This window comes from Cetorhinus maximus, chromosome 10 (genome assembly GCF_964194155.1).
Source record: "Cetorhinus maximus chromosome 10, sCetMax3.hap1.1, whole genome shotgun sequence".
Classification (NCBI taxonomy): Eukaryota; Metazoa; Chordata; class Chondrichthyes; order Lamniformes; family Cetorhinidae; genus Cetorhinus; species Cetorhinus maximus.
In genome coordinates this window covers 1,643,802-1,667,532 of record NC_135888.1, presented here as the reverse complement: position 1 = coordinate 1,667,532, position 23,731 = coordinate 1,643,802, and the positions used below count along the sequence as shown (strand labels likewise).

The 23,731-nt window shown below is 39.8% G+C and overlaps 1 protein-coding gene across 1 annotated transcript in view; it reads right to left on the bottom strand.

The window, feature by feature from the left end:
• The window catches only part of cdk5rap2 (CDK5 regulatory subunit associated protein 2), a 164,741-nt gene that overhangs the window by 118,144 nt on the left and 22,866 nt on the right, over positions 1 to 23,731 (bottom strand). Inside the window, exons 4-9 of the mRNA XM_078549804.1 lie at positions 16,826 to 16,936; positions 13,974 to 14,050; positions 11,099 to 11,222; positions 10,145 to 10,311; positions 8,120 to 8,276; positions 3,376 to 3,429 (exon numbers count right to left, since the gene is read on the bottom strand). Coding sequence (XP_078405930.1) covers positions 3,376 to 3,429; positions 8,120 to 8,276; positions 10,145 to 10,311; positions 11,099 to 11,222; positions 13,974 to 14,050; positions 16,826 to 16,936 — 690 coding nt within the window. The remainder of the gene's footprint in view (positions 1 to 3,375; positions 3,430 to 8,119; positions 8,277 to 10,144; positions 10,312 to 11,098; positions 11,223 to 13,973; positions 14,051 to 16,825; positions 16,937 to 23,731) is intronic.

Here is a 23,731-nt window from a genome sequence, read left to right as displayed (position 1 = left end):
CCATAAACACAAACACACAGTGTAGAATAATTTTCACCCCAGATTCAGGATCTTTGTTAACATTTCTTCACTCTCAAACTGGGCCTCTGCACGCAGATAGTTGATATCCATTCGTCTAAAATCTTTACTTCTAATCGGAATTTCCATTTGTTCTGCTTTTTGTTTTGCAGTTCTGCTTTCTATTCTGCAGTCTTCAAAAAAAGCCAGCCACTATTCTACATGATTAACACGATGACTTAATCCACGGTTTCGTAACTTCCTCTACAAGAATGCCCACAGCCTGCCAGGTTGGAAAGCTCACTCTAGCTGTTTCATCACAAATACAAATGTCCACTCCAGATCTCCAACTGTGTCCCTGAACAGTCTTTCACACAAGAGCCGCAAAACTAACAATTGCGTGTGGTTACAAGTTCTCTCCTCCAACCACACTGTCGAACTGCTTAACGGTAAACCAAATTTACAAGCGATTTTTGGTGTGCCTATGCAAATCATTTCCAAGAAACTGCTTAAATCATTTCTAACTCGAAGCTTAATTTTGTACTCGACTTGGCATTTATTTCTTAGATATGTTCCTTCATTCAGATCTGATTCAATACTGAAAAATCTTTTCTTTTAAAAAGCCAGTTTTTTAACACTCCCCCTGCAAATCAAGGTTGCCTGGTACAGTCTTGCAATAAACAGGATGAGTAAACTGACAGGGTAGCAAGGCAGCTGTAAGATTTTGTTCTCCCTGACTTCTCAGCTAGACTGTCTGGGTACGTGGAGTAGATTGAAGTAACTCATTATTTCAGATTATGCAGAAACCATTGTTGTTTTAAATGAAATTTAAAATAATTCACGACCATAAAACCCTAAAAACAAGAAATGAAACAAAGTTTAAATGCACAGATAACACAGTACAGAATGCTGAGTTGTATGGTATATTTTGTTTGGTTTCCATGTTTTCAACAGTTTGTTACTAGTAAACGAGCAATAAACATGCATTGCATCAGTGGTACATGACACCTCAGCCAGATGTCTACAAGCTTTATGAGCCCTGGTGCCAATGTGAATAACCAAGAAGCTCATTAGGTTTGCACAGTGCACAGTGGGTGCAAAGAATTAAATGTAAACCTAGTGTTTTTTTAAAATACTTTTCCAGCTTTGATTATTGATCTGATTCCGATCTCGCCCCTTCAGGTGACCTTGCTGGGGTGGCCGGTTTTCTTGGGCAGCAGCACAGCCTGGATGTTGGGCAGGACCCCACCCTGGGCTATGATGACCCCTCCCAGCAGAACTCCTCGTCGTTGTGGATGATGAGCTGCAGGTGGTGGGGGGGATGCTGCAGGTATTCCTGCATGTAAAAAATAATCATGTTCCCTAAAGTAAGGGAATTTCAAAAAATGAACCTTAGACTATAAAAGATAGAATAGCAGAGGGTGGGAGAAACTAAAAGATGATAAACTTATCCTGGAAGAATGGATGCATGTGCTCTGGCAGCTCTCAAGTGGTTTCATATGTGAATTTGGTGATTCATTTGGCTATGAGGGGCACTGCCACTATTCTTACTAGACATCTATGTGTATGTATTCCCAGCAGGAATCACTGAGTAGCAGACAGACACATGCGCTCTAGAAGAGTGATCTTTCCCCGACCCCCGTACTGTCCCAGGTAGCTGATTTTCCCTTGGCTTCTCCAACCAGCCAGCTAGCTCACCCGGGTGTGAATGGTCTGCTGCTGTTTTGTGACATACTTAAGCACTAGGCTACTGGGGCGGGGGGTGGGGACAAATCAGCCAGTTTTTAAATAAACAATATCTAAATAGGCAGATAGTAAACCAGGCAGAAAAGTAAGTGGTGTGCAGGGAAAAAATGCAATTAACACACAGAAGCACTTAGCATATATCAGATTAAAAAGTTCTGTTGAGAGTAGTTTACAGATTTCTTATGCAATACAGCTGCAAGGCATCAGCCTTTCAAGGAGAATGAAGAGCATTTAAATACAGAAGATAATCTGTCTCAATAATAGAATCACATCTAATGTCAAAACCTAAAACCACAGTTTAATGCCTGTTTTATGCAGAACCTGAATGCAGCTGCAACCCTGCAACAACAGCAGTGGATAATTGGATGCCAGGAAAGTTATCAAGCATAAACAGAATTACCTGGAAAAACTCAGCAGGTCTGGCAGCATCGGCGGAGAAGAAATCAGTTAACGTTTCGAACCTTCATGGCCCTTCGGCATTCTGCCGAAGGGCCATGAAGGCTCGAAACGTTAACTGATTTCTTCTCCGCCGATGCTGCCAGACCTGCTGAGTTTTTCCAGGTAATTCTGTTTTTGTTTTGGATTTCCAGCATCCGCAGTAGCTTTTAGCTTTTTGTTTTTGAAGTTATCAAGCATGTTGCATGCTAAAGCTAGATGACAGTATTGAAAAAAGTTTGAAAACCTTGCTGTGTTTCTCTAGTTTCAAGAATTTATAAGAGATTTGTTTCGATCATATCTCTACTTAGCATAACAGAAGATAATCACAGTAAGTAGCCAAAATATTTCTAGAAAGCAATTAGCAGTGGAGCAGACAGACAAGCCCGACAGTGATTTCTGTTACTGCTAATTCAACAATGGGAGACCCCCTCTTGATTGTTAGTCTTTAAATTATCCTGGAGTTCAGGCAATTTCTTTCTGTAGTTCTTGTAGGTACAGAGACAATATTTAAGTTCCAAGTTTGTACAGTGTGTAATAACAAATGAAATTGCAACTTTTCACTAATTTGAACATTTTATTGCAGGAGCCAAAACACCTACTGTATTGTAGTTTCTCACGATCTCTTACACAGCAAAGGTATACAATGTAAAGGCAACAGAAATGCGCAGCTCATTCCAAGAAATAAAACTTTTAAACCAAGTAAACGTTATTCCAACATTTCTTAGTTATAATCATTTCCACTGAAGTATCAAAGTTCACTCATGGACAACCAGTTGGCGTCAGAGACTGAAGAAACATCTCTGAAATAGAAGACCCCTGGAAATTCAAGTAGCTAGCAATGTTGTTGTTAAATGAAATGTACAAAGGGGGATTTCACTCACTCTTTTTTTATTTGACCCAGTTCCTGGAAATCTCCCATTTGAACAAGCACTAGCTAAAAGTCAAAAGTCACTTACCAGACAATTGTGCCTGATCAGTTTTAAAAATGGACAAACATAATTGAGAGGGAAGCAAGACCCTGAGCAGCGACATCACTCAAGATGCAGAAATAAAGCAATTCCAGTTCCATTCTGAGCTACAAGACTTACCATAGACACATAAAAGTACAGATAACCCGTGTGATGGCATACTGAACTGCAAACTAAAAATTAAGTTTTCTTTGTACTTGATAAAATATACATAAGATACAATTACCTGCATTTCCTTTTCAAAGCGATTTCTCTCATTTCCTAGTTCACCTCGAAGGGCCTGATTAAGGAAGGAAAATGAGGTATATGAAATTATTTATAATGCTGGTAAAACTTAAACCTCTAATATAACGTGTGAATGTTATCTGCAATAATTCATTTAACTATTTCTACCAAGCAAAAGTTAGTTATTCACCAATGCATTGAGCTAATTGGTAACATATAAATCTGAAAGTTGACTTTGGTCATGCTGACTTGGATTTCTATTAATGAATGTACATGTTGCTTCTGGTTTTGTATCTAAATCACAATGCAGCGTAATAAAATAGCATACAAAATCTAACACAAAATCTTTCTAAATCAAACTAAGCACATTTTCCATTTGATCAGCTTACTGTTTTATATTAACAAATGAAAGTATTTCAAAGATTTTTAAAAATTCCATCTTACAGAATGATCAGCAGCATAAATATCACAATCACAACTTCGACTTATACAAAGCAAAACAACAATAAATCAAAAGTATACTGAATTATAATAGGGCCTCCTCCTTCCAAAGTAATCTCTACCAATTTTAGTTTGATATGGTGAAAAATTTCCTGCTCTGGAAACCAAGTAGGAGCTTAATGTACCAAAACCTCAGAGAGAACAGAGGCTTCCCAGCACCAGTGATTCAGCTCCAGCAGGCAATATTAGTGACATCCGACTATATTCTGTACCATATACTACATATGGTGGTGGATTCCTCATTATTCGAGTATCTCCAAGTTGTAAGTGATTTCATCGTCCTCTCATGACTGAGGAGTCTGATGCGGGATCTGCATGTTCATCCACAGAACTGGCAGTTCACGTTGTCATTGTCAGTGCTTAGGGAACTTCTGCAGATGGCCTTCCTCTGGGCACGCTGAATGTTGTAAGCTTGGCATAGATGGTCCTTGAAGCGTGCTGAACCAAATTTCAGTGCTTGCCTCCACATGGGCCGGTCAACTGCAGTGTTTTCCCAAGAGAGATAGTCTGCAATTCATAAGTTTTAGGTTTAAACTGACCACCTTGATGTTGTTTGCCCTGTGGCAACTCCCCATAGAAGATCTGCTTGGGATTCTGTAGTCATGCATGCAGGAGACATGGCTACCCATCTTAACAGAGTTTTTGGAGGGTGGTCTCCATGATGTTGAGCCCAGGCATTGTTTGTGATTTTTGTCCTACCATCAAATTCTCATGATGGACCTCAGGTGCCTTTGGTGAAAGTATCCAGAGCTTTGATGTGGCGTCTATAACAGATCTGGGATTCTGTGCTGTACAGCACAGTATTAAGGACAATGGTTTGGTAGAGTTTGATTTTAGTCTTCAGCTTAATGCCACGCTGCTTCCAGGCGTGATCATGGAGTCAGCCTTAGGCAGAGCTTGTTTTCTGTATTTGTGCACTGATATCTTCATCAACAGTGACATTGCTAAAGAGCATGTTACTAAGGTATGAGAATTTTTCTAAAGCCTTGAGATGTTAGTGCCATCAACAGTTAGGTATGGTGCTTTATACCCTGTGCCTAGCACTGGCTAAAACATAACCTCGGTCTTGGAGACACTGATTTGGAGACAAAAAGTTTTTGGCAGCACTCGAGAATTTATTTGAAACAGTCTGGATGTCTTCCTTGTTGTGGGCAGCTAGGGCATGGTCATCTGCATGCAGAAGCCTCTTATTACTGCTTCTGTGGTTTTGCCAGAGGCACACAGTCTGGAGAGACTGAAGAGCTTCCCTGAACGTAACCTAATGTTGATGCCTGCAGGCATGTCTCTGGTGGCTTCCTTAAATATTGCAGCAAAAAGAGATTGAAGATTTGGGGAGCCACACAGCACACTTGCTTAAAGGCATTGGACACCTCACCACAGGCACAAAGTATGCTCAAACATACATAACACTGCATAACTCGTTATAAGAATATATTCCTAAAAATAGTAATTTGTGCTCTAAAACCTCACAGAATCTTTACAGTTCAGAAGGACGCCATTCAGCCCATTGAGTCTGCACTGGCTCTCTGAAAGAGCATTCTACCTAGTCCCACTCCCCTGCCTTATCCCCACAATCTTGCTCATTCTTTCTTTTCAGATAGTAATCCAATTCCCTTTTGAATACCTTGATCGAACTTGCCCCTACCACCCTCTCAGGAAGTTCATTCCAGACTCCAACCACCCCCTGGGTGAAAACATTTTTCCTCATATCACTATTACTCCTTTTGCCAATTATTTTGAATCTGTTCCCTCTAGTTCTTGATGCTCTCTTCAGTGGGAACAGTTTCTCACTATTTACCCTGTCCATACCCCTCAGGTTCTTGAATATCTCTACCAAGTCTCCTCTCAGCCTTCTTTTCTCCAAGCAAAACAGTCCCAACCTCTCAATCTTTCCTCATAGCTACAGTTCTTCATTCCGGGAATTATTCCTGTGAATCTCCTCACAACTCTCTCCAATGTCTTCACATCATTCCTCAAGTATCACGCACAAGAACTGGATGCAGTACTCCAGGTGAGGCCTAATTCAACATGACCTCCTTACTTTAGTGCTCAGTGCCCCCGTTAATAAAGCCTAAGATACTGTATGCTTTATTAACTGCTCTCTCAACATGCCCTGCCATCTTCAAAGATTTATGTACATACACACTGAGGCCCTTTTGTTCCTGCACCTCCTTTGGAGTTTCTCCCTTTATTTTGTACTGTCTCTCCATATTCTTCCTGCCAAAATGAATCACCTCACACTTCTCTGAATTTAATCTCAGCTGTCACTTGTCTGCCCAATTCACCAATATGTCTATGTCCTTTTGAAGTCCAAGACTATCCCCATCACAGTTGACAACATTTCCAATCTTCATATCGTCTGCAAATTTTGAAATCATGTCCTAAACACCATCGTCTAGGTCATTAACATATACCAGAAAGAGCAAGGGTCCCAACACTGACCTCTGGGGAACCTCACTACAAACCTTCCTCCAATCTGAAAAACAACCATTTATCACTACTCTGTTTCTGGTCACTCAGCCAATTTCTTACCCACTTTGCCTTTTATTCCATGAGCTAGAATTTTGCTCACAAGTCTGTTGTGTGGCATTGTATCAAATGACTTTTGAAAATACATATTCACCACAGTGTTGCCCTTATCAACCTTCTCTGTTACTTCTTCAAAAAACTCCAGCAAGTTAGTTAAACATGATTTCCCTTAATGAATCCATGCTGGCTTTCCTTAATTATCCTGCACTTGTCTATGTGACTATTGATTTTGTCCTGAACAATAGTTTCCAGAAGTTTCCCTATCACTGAAGTTAAACTGACTGGACTGTAGCTGAACAAGGGTGTAACATTCACAATTCTCCAGTCCTCTGGCACCACCCCTGTGTCAAAGGAAGATTGTAAGATAAGCACTAGTGCCTCTGCAATTTCCACTCATTTCCCTCAGAACCCCTGAATGCATCTCATCCAGTCCTGGTACTTCATCTGTTTTAAGTAAAGATAGCCTTTCTAACACTGCCTCCTTCTCGATTGTAAATTCGTCTAGTGTACCAGTTACCTCCTCTCTCACCTCGGCCTGGGTAGCATCTTCTTCCTTTGTGAGGACAGATGCAAAGTACTCGTTTAATACCTCTGCTATTTCTCCTGCCTCCACGTGCAAGGCCCTATTCTTTCTTTTACCACCGTTTTATTATTTATATGCTTATAGAAGACCTTGGGATTCCCTTTTATGTTAGCTTCCAGTCTCTTTTCATGCTCTCTCCCTGCTCTTCTTAGTTTTTTCACTTCCCCTCTAGTCTTTCTGTATTCAGCCCGATTCTCCATTCTATTTTCTACCTGACATCTGTTGTACGTGCACTTCTTCCTACCTAACTTTGAGTGGATCATCCTGAAAGTTAACAGTAAAATTCCAGCATTAACTTTAAAGTGGTTCCCCCACTTTAGGGATCCCCTTCCTCTATGTTCCAAATTAGTCCTCATTTCATACAGGAAACCTCGGACGGGAGTGAGCCTCCGACGGGAGCGAGCCTCCGACGGGAGCGAGCCTCCGACGGGAGCGAGTCTCCGACGGGGGCGAGCCTCCGACGGGAGCGAGCCTCCGAAGCTTCACACAACTTTACTTCCAAATAATGTACTAGCATGTGCTAGGAAGGTTCAACTCCCAGATTTCCTCTCTCTCATTGAAGAGATGTCTTGGCAACAGTTCAGTGCAACCTCCAAATAGCATGGGCAGGTGTCAGGAACATGATTAGTGGTGAAAGACACAGGTACTAATTCAAGTCCCTGGCATTACTCCCAATTTCGAGGAGGAATAAAATCAAGCTCTCTTATTTTACTTTACAAATCTAAAGTTAGGTAGTCAATATTAATTTAATACAAACATTGTAACCTGTCTCCTCAGCTAAAATATCAGGTTCAAGAAGAGTAATCCTTCCTTCGAGAAGGCCATGCAAAGAGTCCTAAAACAACCCTTCCTTCAATCCAAAAACAATTACCACTCTTTACATGTTAAGATTGTATTTAGTGTTCAAAGAAAGCCACTGTTTCTGTAATTGCCAGTCTTCTATCCATGTCTATTAAGGCAAATGCACAGAAAATTATGCAAAGAGGACAGAAATAGAAAATCACAACTTATGATACTCAGGTTGAAACATAAATCTAATTTTGAAAAATCAAGTAAATGCCACATTGGAATTTATTCTTTATATTGTATTACTATTGGAGTTAGTAGAAAAAAGGATTAAAACATCACCTACTTCATATTCACCAGCTTTCTTCAGAAGTGCCTCAGTGAGTTCCTGGATCTTTTCTGAAGGATTCACATGACTGTCCTGCATCTTTGCCTTTTCATTTTGAAGCTGATTAATAAGAACGTCTTTGCTCTTTATTGTCTCATTTAGCTGTTCAATTAGCCTAAAAAATATTAGCACACCTTTACCTGGTATTCCACAAAGCTAAATCCCTACATTAAAAGTGTGAGTGAAAATTGTCAGATATTCTTAAGCTCTGAATTTATTGAATATTGAAGCTATTGATTAGCTTCATCATATTCTGTAAATTGTGCTTTGAACAGAATATTACAATTACCACACATGTCATGCATTAGCTTTTCTTTATTAAATACTGACACTTGGAGATGTAAATTAAAGAGGCAACAAGATTTTGTAAACTCAGATGCAAATGTGTATTTTCTTAGAAAAACTGGCAATATATTGGAATTCAAACACTGCAACAATTAAACTAATTAAGACAATGAAAAAAGTCAGTCAATATGGTACAGAAGGCAACTATTCAGCCCATCAAATCCATGCTGGATAACTACAGTAAGACTTTTTTACTCTTATACTCCAATCCCCATGTAATAAAGGCTAACAAACCATTTGCTTTCCTAATTTCTTGCTGTTTCTCCTGTACCTGCATGTTATCTTTCATGACCCTTTATAGTGTAATCTGTTCCCTCTCCTTTATTGTGTGAACTAACTCCAACATTTACAGTAAAAATTATCCTCCCCTTCATAGTGTACTTTAACCCCCCTCATTTATAATGTAAACTGATCCATCCTCTTCATAACTTAAAGACTACCTCCCTTTCATAGTGTAATTGATCGGGTACGGCATCAAGGAGCCCTAACAAAATGGAGTCAATGGGAATCGGGGGAAAACTCTCCACTGGTTGGAGTCACACCCAGCACAAAGGAAGATGGTTGTGGTTGTTGGAGGTCAATCATCTCAGTTCCAGAACAACACTGCTGGAGTTCCTCAGGGTAGTATCCTAGGCCCAAGTTGCTTCATCAATGACCTTCTCTCCATCATAAGGTCAGAAGTGGAGATTTCTCGCTGATGATTGCACAATGTTCAGCACCATTCATGAATCTTCAGTTACTGAAGAAGTCCTTGCTCATATGCAGCAAGACCTGGATAACATTCAGGTTTGGGCTGACAAATGGCAAGTAACATTCATACTACCCAAGTGCCAGGCAATGATTATCTCCAACAAGAGAGAATCCAACCATCTCCTCTTGACATTCAATGGCATTACCATCGCTGAATCCCCTACTATCAATATCCTGGGGGTTACAATTGACCAGAAACTGAACTGGACTACACATATAAACACTGTGGCTATGAGAGCAGGTCAAGAGGCTGGGAATGCTGCAGCAAGTGACTCACATCCTGACTTCCCCCAAGCCTGTCCATCATCTACAAGGCTCAAGTCAGGAGTGTGATGGAATACTCTCCACATGCCTGGATGAGTGTCACTCCAATGTCAGCCAGGACAAAACAGCCCCCCTGACTGGCAACCCTTCCACCACCTTCAACGTTCACTCCGTCCACCACCAACATGTAGTGGCAGCAGTGTGTACCATGTACAAAATGCACTGCAGCAACTCACTAAGACTCCTTCGACAGCATCTTCCAAACTCGTGACCTCTACCACCTAGAAGGCCAAGGGCAGCAGATGCATGGGAACACCACCATCTGCAAGTTCCCCTCCAAACCACACACCATGTTGACTTGAACTATATTGCCATTCCTTCACTATAGCTGGGTCAAAATCCTGGAACTCCCTTCCTAACAGCACAGTGGATGTATCTACACCACATGGACTGCAGCGATTCAAGAAGGCAGCTCACCACCACCTTCTCAAGAGAAATTAGGGATAGGCAACAAATGCTGGCCTAGCCAGTGACACCCATATCCTGTGAAAGACTTTCTAAAAAATCTGGTCTCTTTTTAAGAATGCTTTGACATCAGAAAACTAAAATTAAAAGAAAACTGACTGTTCAGTCTCTGTGCGGTTCTTGCTCTGCTCTGGGGGTAAAGGTGATCCCATACGGTTCTGTTTGTTAATTGTTAGAATCTGCTTCTCCAGGCTGATACTCCGAATCTTCTCCTGCTCTGCAATAGCAGCCATCTTTTCCAATTCTTCCTGGGTAGTTTTAACATCCTAGTTGCGTGAAAGGGGAAAAATGATTTTATTCCTGTAAATTTTCAATAGGACATTTTCAATACCCATTTCCCTTTCCCAGCTACCAAAAAAATGTATTTTCACATATTATAGTGCATAAAGGAAAATGGAAATTCTATTGCCCGATGGGGATGATAGCCCAGTAAAACAATTTTCAAAATCAGTTTCATTTCTTAGGGAAACAATAGGCCCTGAATTTCCATGGAGTTTGACCCGATTTCCCATTGTAACTTTAGTGGAAGAACAGCAGATCCCCCAGCTAAACATGCATCTAGCTGTTTACAGACCTTCCATGAGCCTCCTTCTGAATTTACTGCAGGACATTGGAACAAGCCTCCCAGAAATTCAGGACCGTGCAGTGGGTAAATTGGATGGCTGCATTTATTTGTGCTGCAACACTAGGGGGAGGCTCCATGTACATGTGCGCATCCACAAATTAGTGTTGCATCTACTGCATGCTCCACCCTAAAAGTATGCCTCAAGATGAATACCAGGGTAGCAAAACTATGATAGAGTAAGAGAGGAAAATGTAATGAGAAAGTAGTGGCAGTGTTAGCAACAATAATTGGTTTCCTAAGTGCTAAATCCAGATACCTTCCAATGCATGCATCAACTGCAATATTTCATAATGGAACAAACCATATTTGCCAAAAAACTGTTACCAAACTACCTTGTCCAAAAGTTTCTTGCCAAATAGGTAAAAAGCTTGTTAACCCAAACATGATCTTTGGCTTAAACAAATTGATAAAATATAAAATATATTCACCTCCTCCAAGAGATGGATCTGGTTACTGAGGAGCTGTTTAACCTGAAGTATCTCCTTCTGGGCTCCATCTTTCACACGCTGAATTTCCGCATCATTGTTGCCAGCCAAACTCTCCACTGCTTTTCTGTTGCATTAATATTAACAGCAAAACCTTTATTAGAAGTTTCCTCTATTTTACAAATGTTGAGCAATTACTGTTTGCAAGCATTTTAGACAGAAAGGAAAGAAAATCCTTTCAGAAGCAAAAGTATTGTCATTCATTGTTAGCGGAACAATATTAAAATACAATAAAAATGTATTTTAAAAATTATCGCTCTTCTACCGAAAAAAGGTGTCAGCTATATCCAAATACCTACATGTCATGGAGCAAATTCAGTGATCATTAATGCAAGGCAAAAAGTTGAACAAAAGCTGCAATTTTTCTCACAAATGGGACAACAAAGTGCGTTTCAAATAGCGTCACAAGAGTGCCACTTGAAACCAAAACCTCCAGACTCAGAGGGATGAGTGTGACAACTGAGACAAGTGTCAGCTTTCAGGCTTGAACAGAGCTGACCATTCAAAAAAAAAGTTATCTCCATAAGTCCTACTCATCAGAACTGAGCTGATAAATTATAGGGTAGTGGGAGCATTACTCCGTATGTGGACCACTAGATATTGAAAATGTCAGAACAATCACTCACCCACATACTTGATCTTTATTTACCGAATTCCAATAGTGCTCCAATTATTGCTTCCAATAACACCGTGCTCCAACAAAACAATTTCAGGATTTTCATCTTCAAAACCCTCCTGTAACCCCTCTATGTGAGCAATCTTCCTCAGTTTCACTTTGCCGCATAGATTCTCCGTACCTCTCACTTCAGATTATCCCATACACCACGCTTCACATCAAAGGCCACCATCTGGAAATCCATCCCAAAACAAGTTCCTCCTACTGCCTCCATACTGCTTTGAAAAAATTCCCTAAAACACATTCCATAAGGACATCAGAAATAGGAACAGGATAGGCCATATGGCTCCTCAGCCTGTTCTGACATTTAATACGATCATGACTGATCTTCAAATGCAATTCCACTTTCCCACCAGGTCCCTCATGTTCCTCAAATCTAAAAATCTAATGATCTTAGCCTTGAATATACTCAACAACTGATTATCTGGAGTTAAGAATTCCAAAGATTCACAACCCTCCAAATGGAAAAATTTCTCACCTCAGTTCGAAATGGTCTTTGCTGAGATTCTGCTCCATAGTTCTAGACTCTCCAGTGAAAGGAACCAGCCTCTGAACATCTACCCCATCAAGCCTATATTGTCATTTCTTCAATTACTTCTGATCTGATCTGTTTTCTTTTTACTTTCTCCTAAATTCCTCCATTCTATGACTGGCATCTATCTTCCTGTCTTGCATAGGCCCTATGACATGCATTTTTACTGAAGGGGAGCTATATGTTGTTGTATTACTTCTTTAAGTTTGTTCAGTTTGTGACTTGCAGCTTCATTATCAGAAAGAAAAAAAATCAACCAATGTGGTTCAGAACAGTATACTTGAGATTTTAATACTCAAGACTTCAATTAAAATGAAGTCTGTTGCACAAAAGTCTTCGGCCGGGATTTTCCAGCCCCATCATGGCAGAACCCACGGCAGGCGAATCGGTGGCCCAGCCACAAGTCCATTGATTTTCAGAGGGACTGGACAATCCTGGCGGTGGGCGTGGCTGGAAAATCCCACCCTCAGCGTTCACTCAGCCATAGCATGAATAATTGCAACTGTTCCATCATTGGAGCAAATTAGTTATTTGAAAATTTTTCATTGCTCATTTGTTAGTTTTCCTTTTCTGCTGCTTTAACTTTTTGATCATTCCCTTCTGATAAAATTTGCATTTCCTTTTAAAACTGAAACAGTTCCTAATAGTTCTTAAAATTCTGACATCATGAAGAAACTGAAACAAAAATCGTTGAGCTACAGTTATTAAAGCGTTTTGTATTTAAATTCATTTCTCATACCCGGTTGAGAATCACACGCAATTCTAGTTCCGTACCTCAATTAAATCATTAGCATGCATGCGTAATTATTGATTTGATATTAATAAGGGGTTTCCCACAATGCTAAAATAAGAAGTATCATAAATAAATGATGAGTGGCCTAGGAACAACAGGAACCAAAGTTTAAAATGTTCAAATATTGTTGCAGATTTAAATCTACATCCCATTGCTGCATTATAATAACCATTCCTTCGTGGATGGTTTTTCTCAGGGCTGAAAACTTTTTGACTACTTTTCTTAATAATTAAACTGATTCGCCTACTGAGCTCCCAAATGGATCAAGGAGAAATACATCACAAATAGAGACTAGAAGGTCCTGGGTTCAATTCCTGGTCTGTGCTGACTTATTTGGGAATTGGGATTGTTGATAGAAAGGCAAAATACAACAGATGCTGGAAATCTGAAAAAAAAAATGTTCATTGACCTGAAACATTAACTCTGTTTCCCTTTCCTCTGATGCTGCTTTGGCCTAATAGCTCAGCAATGCTGAGCAGGGGAGTGAATCATGCTGAAGAGTGTATTTGTAGACTTTGGCTCAGGACAAGGTCAGACTTTGCTGTGATGTCCTGCGTGACCATATACCCTGCTGACAATTAGTACGCAGGCTCATGCGTCAAGAATGACCATTTGGATAATGTTCCGGTGTCATGGAACTGTACTCAGAGAGAAGGGAAAAGGAGACTTTTTTTAAAAAGTGGGGAAGTGGTAATCAGCATTTTTTATTTCAACTTACAAAAACTGAAACATACGTGTTGACTGGGAAAGATTTAGAAGTTTACCAAGTGGCTCTCAGGTCTTTTAGAAATGCATTTAATATTTAACCAGTACTTACGAAGCTTTGACAAGAAGTCCTTGTTTCTCCTTTAGTTCACGCTTCAAACTCTCCAATTCCACTTTGAGTTCAATATTCTGCAAAAACAACAAGAAAAGCCCACTAACTAATAAATAAGGAAAATGGAATGGTTTAGCTGCAGCTAACCAATCAGAATATCTAAGGCACATGTCTTCAATATTCTACAAATGCAGAGCCAGGTAACACCTCTTCTATGGGACTGCAGGCTGAACAATATGTCCTGGCTCACATTACTGCTGGTTTCACTCAAGCATTTTTTAAAAAAAGGATCAACAGTCTTAAAACTGGCTTCAACAGCTTCCAATAAAAGTTAGCCTTCAGTAAAGAGAATTACTTTAACAAATTAAGATTTATTTCAGAAAAAATATTCAATTTATTCCAATTTTGCTCGACAATAAACACCATCTGTCCTGAATGAAGATATATAGATAATTGAAGAAGTGCATGTGTTACAAAAAACAAGGTAGCAATAAAGAGAGTATCACAAGTCTTTCCATGACAGCACGTTTAACAATGTTATGTGGTACCACACCAGAACTTATCAGAACCCTCTTTGCAACTAAACTGGCACAATGCATTAGTTTGGCTAGGGTTGTGCATTTTGATGATGGGGAGATTTAAATTAAAAACAAAAATCTAATCAATGCATGCTTAATACATGTACAGGATGTCAAGAATTTACAACTTATAAAAGTGGATTAAGTAATAAACTCAAACGGAACACAATTTTTTTGAATAGTAGCATTATTATAGCCATCAATTCATGCAAAACTTTGGAAATTTGCTTCAAATGTTATTTCAGTCATAATTCACATATTTTCACAGAGAAAACATTATTCTGGTATTTAGCTTTAATTACCTGTATTTATATATAGTGTCTTTAATGTAGCAAAACATTCTGAGGTACTTCATAGTTCAGTATCAAACTCAGGAAGAGGAGGGCTGAAAGGGGGCCTCATGTGAGGGGAGGGGGCGGGGGGATGGAAATAGGTGAATGAAGTGAATGACAAAAGTTCAGTGTAATAGATTAGGCTGTGAAGGAGAATCTTCAAGGTGGCAAGAGGTACAACAGGTGAAATTAAATGCACCAAATGATGGGAGCCAATTGCAGTCTTAAAATAACGTGCAGTATTAGGAAAGGTGGACTTTATATAGTGCATAATACAGTTACCAGAGATTCTGGGTGAGTTAGAAGTTTAATAAAATGGAAACCAGCTCAGTGGCCATTTGGAACATTGATCTAGAATGACAAGGACATAGTCAAGGGTTTAAGCAGCAGTGAAAGACAAGCATTGGAGGCGACTCTTGGTGATGAACTAGATGTGAAGTTTGAATATCGAGGGGACAGAAAAAGATTGCGCATTGTTGCACTTAGTTTAAGTGGACACTGAAGGGGAAATAGGATTAGGGGTTAGAATATGAAGTTTCTGCCAGGCACCAGACAGGATAGCTTTTTGCAAGTACCGAGTTACAAGAAATTCAGTCTCCCAACTTAATGACAAGACGGGTAATTTAACAGCATGGTCATTGAAAGGTAAATCTATGCATCGCTGACATACGTAGAACTGATCCTGCTGGACAGAGAATTGCACCAAGGACTGCTCATAGATGAGAAGTGTTAGCAAGCCAAAGCAGATGTCTTGGGTCACTGTAGAGGAGTATGCAGACACAGGAAAATAAATTTTTCAGGATATTTACACTAGTGTATTAAAACAGGTGGAACTGAAGCCATGAGAATGTTGGTTTAAGGAAGTAGGCTACTGAAGAGACAACAGGGTGAAGAATGGCATGTTGAAAGCCATGAAGTCAAACAAGAAGAATGTCACTGTAGGCTTGCAGCAGGGTGAATGGAAACTGAGTTACAAACAAATGGCAAGAGAGCAAGCATTAAATTATTAGAATAAATTCCAGGATGAGAAGAAAATGAAGTTTGCAATGGTTTGAAGGTGAACAGGATGGTAGAATTAGGTAGTTTTTTTAAAAAAGTGATTCTTTTCCTTTTCTTATTTTTGAGGTGTGGTTGCTAGCATATTAAGCCTTCATTTGCCCATCTCTGGTTACTCCTGAGAAAATGGTGGTGGGTCGCCATCTTGATTTGCTGCAGGCCATGAGGTGACAGTGCTTAAACAATGTTGTGCAGTAGGGAGTTCCAATATTTTGACCCAACAATGAATGAACAGCAATATATGGTATTTAACTTGAAGGTGATGGTGCACCCGTGCACCTGTGACTCTTGGCCTTTTAGGTAGTGGTGGGGGTCAAATTTGGAAGGTGCTGCCAAAGAAACCCTGATGCAGTCCATCTTGCAGACTGTGGTTGTAGTGTGCACTATGTGCCAATGATGGGGGAGTGAATGTTTGAGCTAGTGGATGGGGTGCTAATCAAGCAGCCTGTTTTATCCCAGATGGTGTCAAGCTTCTTGAGTTTTGTTAAAAATGCAACCATCAAAGCAAGTGGAGAGGATTCCATCAGACCCCTGTATGACGGAGGCTTTGGAGGAGTCAGGTGAGCCAATTGCCACAATATACCCAGCTTCTGGCTTGCTCCAGTCGCCATGGTATGTGTGTGGCTGGTCAATAGCAACCCCCAGAATCTGATGAAAAATCACTGACCTGAAACATTTCTCTTTCTATAGAAGCTGGAGTGCTTCCAGCCATTTTTGGTTTTATTTCCAATCTCCAGCAGAATAGTAATTTTAAATAATAAAAATAAAACCTTCTTTACGGATCTGTTTGCTGAAAGCTGACTAAGAGTGCACTAAATCTCCCTCATGTATTGGTAAGTGTGCACATCATTTGCATTAAATGTTCCAGCATTATTTTAACCCTCACCATCTTAAAAATATCTTCGCTGCCACAATCAAACTTCTGTTGCATCCGCTCCTCCAGGAAGTAGATTCGAAGTTTGAGATTAAAGTTTTCTTTCTTTAGCTCAGTGATTTCCTGCAAGATAAAAAAGTGACAATGGGAAATGACAGCAGATAGAGTACATCTTTCAATCCATCTAAAATTTATCTTGACATTTAAATGTTAGCTTTAACTTAGCAAACACTCTCTAATAGTGCACCCATTGAGAAGATGCTGGACCATTCTGCAGCCAAAGCCTTCAGAGATCTCCTTTTCAAAATCTCGTTACAGAATGGGAAGCATTCCTTACAGGAACAGTGTCATCAATAGAAGGGTACACATGATGTAACATGATCTATTGACTTCAACTGGATGCATATTGAAACACTTGAGTAGCATTGAAACTTAAAAAACACCGTAACTGTTTTCCGTATTTGAACTGTTTGCAATTTCAGATTTCAGCTGAAAAAGTTCTGTAATTTAGGACTGAACTTATTTAAAGATAATTTTTCAGACCTGCTTGCATTGGCCAATCCTTAAGCACCAATTACTATCCTGCAAAAACCAAAAAAAGGGGAACAGAGGATTGTTTAACAGACAGGAAACAGAGAGTAGGGATAAATGGAGCATTTTCAAGTTGGCAGGCAATGACTAGCGGAATGCCACAAAGATCAGTGCTGGGGCCTCAATTATTTACATCTGTATTAATGACTTAGGTGAAAAGACAGAAGAGTAATATATATAAACTTGCTGACGATACAAAGTTGGTAGGAATGTAAGTTGTGAGGAGGACACAGAGGCTGCCAAAAGATACAGGCAGGTTAAGTGAGTGGGCAAGAAGATGACAGATGGAGGAAAATGTGGAGAAATGTGGGGTTACTTGCATTGGTTGCAAGAATAGAAAAGCAGAATTTTTTTTTTAAAAAGGCATGAAACTTATAAATGTTGATATTCAAAGAGATTTTGGTGTACTTGTACAAGGAACACAAAAAAAGTTAGCATGCAGGTGCAGCAAGCAATTAGGAATTAAAATGGCATGTTGGCCTTTATTGCAAGCGGATTGGAGTACAAGAATAAAGAAGCTTTGCTACAATTGTAGTGGGTGTTGGTGAGACCGTAAATGGAATGCTGTATGCAACTTTGGCCTGAATTTTTCAGGCGGCGGGCAGGCTCGGTGGGAGCGGGCGGTCGCGGAGCCAATCACCATCTGCGCCGCCATTTTATGCAGCCGGGTCAATTAAGGCCTGCCCAGCGTAAGACGTAAGTGGTAGCGCTCAGCGCTACTTCTGCGGGCGGGGGGAGGGGGAGATTCAGGGCCAACGTTCTTTCGCAAAGGAGCGCTTCAATCTCCCTGAGTCATGGAGCTGCCTCGGGTAGATTGAAGGGCTATTGTAATTATTAAATAAATGGATGTAAAATTCAATTAAACATGTCCCCTCATGCGACTGTGTCACATGAGATGGGACATGTTTTGATTTTGCGGAAAAATTATTTGTTTATTTACTATAAGCTTTAGGAAACCTCATCCTGCTCGTGGATGAAGTTTACTAAAAAACGCGACGGCCGCTTGGCCTTTTTGCCTTCCTGCCAACCTTAAGGTTGGACGGGCAGCGTTAACAATTATATCAATGACTCCCTGAATGGCCATAATAGGCCGTTTACTTATTGGCAGGCGTGCAGCTGACTCCAGTGCACACCCGCTGAACAAAATATCGTGGAACTGCGCAATGACATTTGGGACGCACGTTCGATGTCAATGCGCGTCATTTTATGCGTCAGCGTGTCGGGCCTGCCCCCGCACGTCGACTGAAAAATCCTGTCCTTTATTCCCCCATATTTAAGGAAGGATATACTTGCAATGTGGGCAGTACAGAGAAGGTTCACTAGATTGGTCCCTGGGATGACAGAGTACCCTATGATGAGAGGCTGAGTAAATTGGGTCTATATTCTCTGAAGTTTAGAAGAATGAAAAGTGATCTCCCTGAAAGAATCAAGATTATGAAGGAGCTTGACAGGATACATACTGAGAGCATGTTTCCCCTGGGTGGGGAATTCAGAACAAGGGGCCACACAATCTCAGGATAAGGGGCCAATCATTTAGGGCTGAGATGAGGAGAAATTTCTTCACTCAAATTATGATGAATATTTGGAATTCTCTACCCCAGATGGTTACGGATGTGCCATCAATGAATATATTTAAGGCTGAGAATCAAGGGATATGGGGAGAGATGGGAAAGTGGAGTTGAAGCTGAAGATCAGCCATGATCATATTGAACGGCAGAGCAGGCTCGATATGCCATACAGTCTTCTCCTGTTCCTATGTTCTAAAGATAGTAATTAAAAATGCAAGTTCGTGCACACAGTTGAACAGGAATCTTTACAAACCTAAGTAACATATGTCAATGGTATCGGCAACTTCTAAATTTACAAAGTGCCACCTGGACTATCAGTCCACTGAAATACAGCCCCCCACCCTCCCACTAGCCTTTTTCTAGGAAGCCTTGAAGGAATGATTTGACAGTAGTTCCACATAATTATCAACAATAAAATTAATGTACATATAAGTGATTTACAGTGTAAATTAGAAGTCAAGTAAAACCAAATGGATCTACTTTATAGTTTTATTAACGCCCACACACTTTCAAGCAGAGACAGGGATTTCCTCCATGTTATGAAGGGGGAAAATGGCAGTTTTATTTTGGGCAACCTAACGATTTTGCCAACAATCAACCTTGACTGGAGGCAGCACTTTCACTTCTAAATTGAAAGATCACATGTCAAGTTCCACTCTGCTACTTGAGCTCATCATTTAGGCTGACACTTCAGTGCAGTGCTGAGGGGGTGCTTTCATAGGTATCATCTTTCATTAAACCAAAGTCCCTTCTGCCTTTTCAGGTGGATGTAAAGGATCCCATGACACAAATGGAAAAGGAACAGGGTGTTCTTCTGGTCCTCTGGTCAATATTTATTTCCACAGCCAGCACCATCAAAACAGAGTCAATAGTTATTTATCTCATTTCTATTTGTGGATCCTTCATTGAGCACAAATATGCTACTACATACGATGCATAAGAATAACACTTCAAAACAAAGTAACTACAAAGCAGTTGGGTATGTGAAAAGCAATGCAGGTTGGGTACAATCCAAGAAAAAAAGAAAAGTTGCGATTTATCAGTTGTATTATTCAAATCACAAATTTTATTAAAGCTCTTCCTATAGAGCGGTTGATCGATACGACAAGTCATCAGTATGGAAGAAGAAGCTGAATTGTTTTTACGAGCATAGGTTTCAGATCAGTGAGTCTCCCTTCTCCTGTAGCTGCATTAGTCCAGGAAAATAGCACGTTCTAATGTTACAGTACAACAGCTAAGATATCAACGAATGATACATGTCAGTATAGACTGTAATGGTCTCGAACATCAAAGCCATCATCCAGTGAAGCAAAACACAAGTACAAGCATAGTGGTAATGTTACTGGATGAGTAATCCTGGGACCTGGACCAGTTGTCGAGAGACATAAATTCAAATTCCAATATGGCAATTGGCGGATTTAATGAAAATTTTAGCACTGATAATTGTGCTATTTTTTCACAGCCTTGTACAAATTTGTCACCATTTGGGAAATAAGTTAGCTTTTTTGATCAAAGAAAGTGTGAACAGTTCACAAACCCATTAAAAACCCACAAAACCTATTAAAATCAGTTAAAAGAATTGAAATATAAAAGCTAGTAACAATGATGGCCATGAAACTACGAAATTGCTGTAAAAATCCAACTAGTTCACTAATGTCCTTTAGAGAAGGAAACCTAACATTCATATCCAATCTGATCTGTATGGCTTCAGACCCATAACAATGTGGTTGATTCTTAGCTGTCCTCTGCAAATGGCATTGCAAGCCACAAAACTGTATTCAAGAAGGCTTCTTCTCAAAGGAAAGTAGGATTCGGTGATAAATGCTGGCCTTGCCAGCGACCACCACATCCATGAATTAAAATAATTGCTTACTTTCCATGGCAACTGAGTCATATTTTCATATAAGCCAAGTACTTGGAACTCCTGCCGTACAGATTAATTCACTACAGTTAAAAGCTGTAGGGGTCACTTAGACATTCTCAGTCATGCATAGTTACAGATTAACTATCTGTCCATATTTGTTTCTGGACAAACAAGATGTTCCAATGCACTGAAGTTGCCAGATCCTATTCCCCACCTGCCGCCCCAGACAATCTTTCCTCTCTGCGCCTCATGTTTGCTCTCCTGATCCACTTTTTGTTCCTTAGCTCTGTCCAAATTTCTCTCTTGCTCTTTGCCTTTCAACTCCACGTGTTGACAGATTCCTTCTAATCATTGAGGAATCTCAGCCCGTGGGCAGCACTTCAGGAAGCCCAACTACCAAAGGAAACTCCCAGCATAACTCCACTGCAGTGGGTCTTTTCTATGAGTTATAACAAGGAAAGGGAAGTGTGGGAAGGAGCTCTTCTGATCACTGCCTCAGATCCTCCACTTAATAAATACCCTGTAACACAACAATATGTGAATCACTCTCTCACGTTTGGCACATGAAGATGGCCTTTGAGAAGTGTGTTACTCACTTTGATTATTTTTTCACTTTAACTTGCATCCCTAACAGATGCTACTCTGGCTGACACAGGCTTTCATTCATTACCCGCTTCTCGTTATCCACTCTTCAAAAAGACTATCTGTCTTCTCTTTCCTCTCCCACTATGCAAGCCATATCTAGCCCTTCCCTTTCCTCTCCAAAGTGCTATAAAACATCATCACTGCTCAAACCTAAATCTACCATTGCTCGTTTCAATTGCCTCCACCTCCCCCACTAGCTACCCAAGAAAAAGTTTCTTGGTCAAAATCAATGATGATTTAGCGATTGTAACAACAGTATTCTGTCTCATCCATGGCTTTTAAAGGTCAGCCGTTCTAATGTTTCAAGCTCAAAATTAATATAGTAGAGGTGGTTTTGCTCTTGCCAAAAAAAAAAATTGTAACTTGAGTGCCAATTTCTGCATCCTCAGTTGTTTAAGCTGAGCTTGCTGGGTTGAAACCAGGGTTCTGATTAAGTTCAGCTCAGAATCGGCTCTTATCAGTAGTGGCTTTTTTCATATTCCTTTTTTTATTCCCTCAAACCTCTAAGTACACCATCCTAAGCATCCTAGAGTTGAAATCAAAACTCATCATGCAGTCTCTCTTGTACCTTCACAAGGACTCAGCTTATAACTAGGCTTTCCATTTCCCTACAGTTTTGAAGCATTTATAACCCACTACGGTCCAATAATCCCAATTCCTCAAGCTTGCCTAGTCTGTTTTCCTTGGTCACGCTATGCACCAATGTCTTTTTGACCTTTGCTTTCGTTTTATCAGTAAAAAATAACTTGTGTTTATGAATCGGAAATATCAATCTGCTATGCAACACTTCTTTCAGTTCGCCATGGCCTCTCTCAATTTCAACCAGCACAATGCCTTATGTGTCATGTTAAATTATATTTAAAAAGTTACCAGCATCCTGTGAATCATCAAAGCAATTCTTTCACAAGAACAAATTGTTTGCCAGACAGCAGGTTTGTGAAAATGGTGCTTGTGGGGTCAAATTACATTTGGATTCCTGAAAAAATAGGCAAGAGTATAAAAACAAATAGTGTATAAAAATTCTGCAACTGACAAAAAAGTTGGTCTAGCCACCATGACTGTTCAGTGAGTGCTTGTAGTTTGTATGTGCAATTCCACTATTATCCAATTTTTAAAAATGTCTTCCTTCCCTTCCTGTTCAGCAGATTTAAACAATAAAAATCAATTGCAAAATTTTTAATGATACTGATTTGCATGTTAGTGAGCAAACTCTTTGAAGAAAAATAAATTTTTAAAAAATTCTACATTCAAAGTAGGAATGAAAGCACTTGACTAAACCTTGTTTGTATAAATATATTGTTGCAGCACATTGATTAAAGAGCACAACTCACTCTGTGCCGGATTAAAATTCAGGCAAGTTTTTATGCATTAATGGTCATGCGGACAGTGTTACAGTCCATCTATAATCACATTTCACTAGGATGCCAATTAAATTAAATTAGTATCCTGGAACCTTTGCTCAAACATTCAACAATTACATTGTTAAGATCATACCACACTGTGTCGAGAAAAAGCGGACAAAACAGAAATAGAATCAGCGAAACACTCATTGGTCAAAATAGATGCCTGGAACCCTTTCATTGTAAAAGATGCAAGTTGAGTAATTCCTCGTTAACTTAAATGCAACAGCTTAATTGCAGCAATGTTTCAAAGAAACATTTATCAATCACGTTAATTATGCTCACTCACATAAATCATGCACTATTGTGAAAATACACATTTTTGAATAAGTAAGTCTCCCTGTTATATTATATATTAAAATTGCTGAGCAAGTCATAAAATGTTAAAATCTCTGATATCAAGTTGGGTCAATCAGAAACCCACCTAGAAATGCCAACACCAGCTAAACCTGTAGGTGGCACTGTGATAGAGGTTTGCAATTGAATTAAATGCTCTGCATTGAGCTAACACTCACTGCGTGGAAAGCTCTCTGATATATCCGAGCACTGGGCAGCCAGCAATGTTCCCTTGAAAATTTAGTTGCACACAGATTATTTAAACTTGTTTGCGGTTTGTGCCCAGTCGTTATTTCTCACAAAACAATGCCTGCGAGGTATCTTTCAGGCTACAGGAACATTGATGGTCGGCGAATTATCTCTCAGCAGTATTTCTCAGTCTTTGGTTATCTTTAATAATTTGCTTCAAGAAAATATTAAACTCTGTTTCTAGCTTTTAAATTTTACTTTATACAGTAAATTTATATAATCTGTAACCCAAATCAGTAAGCATGTTTTTTTCCCCTTTATTCTT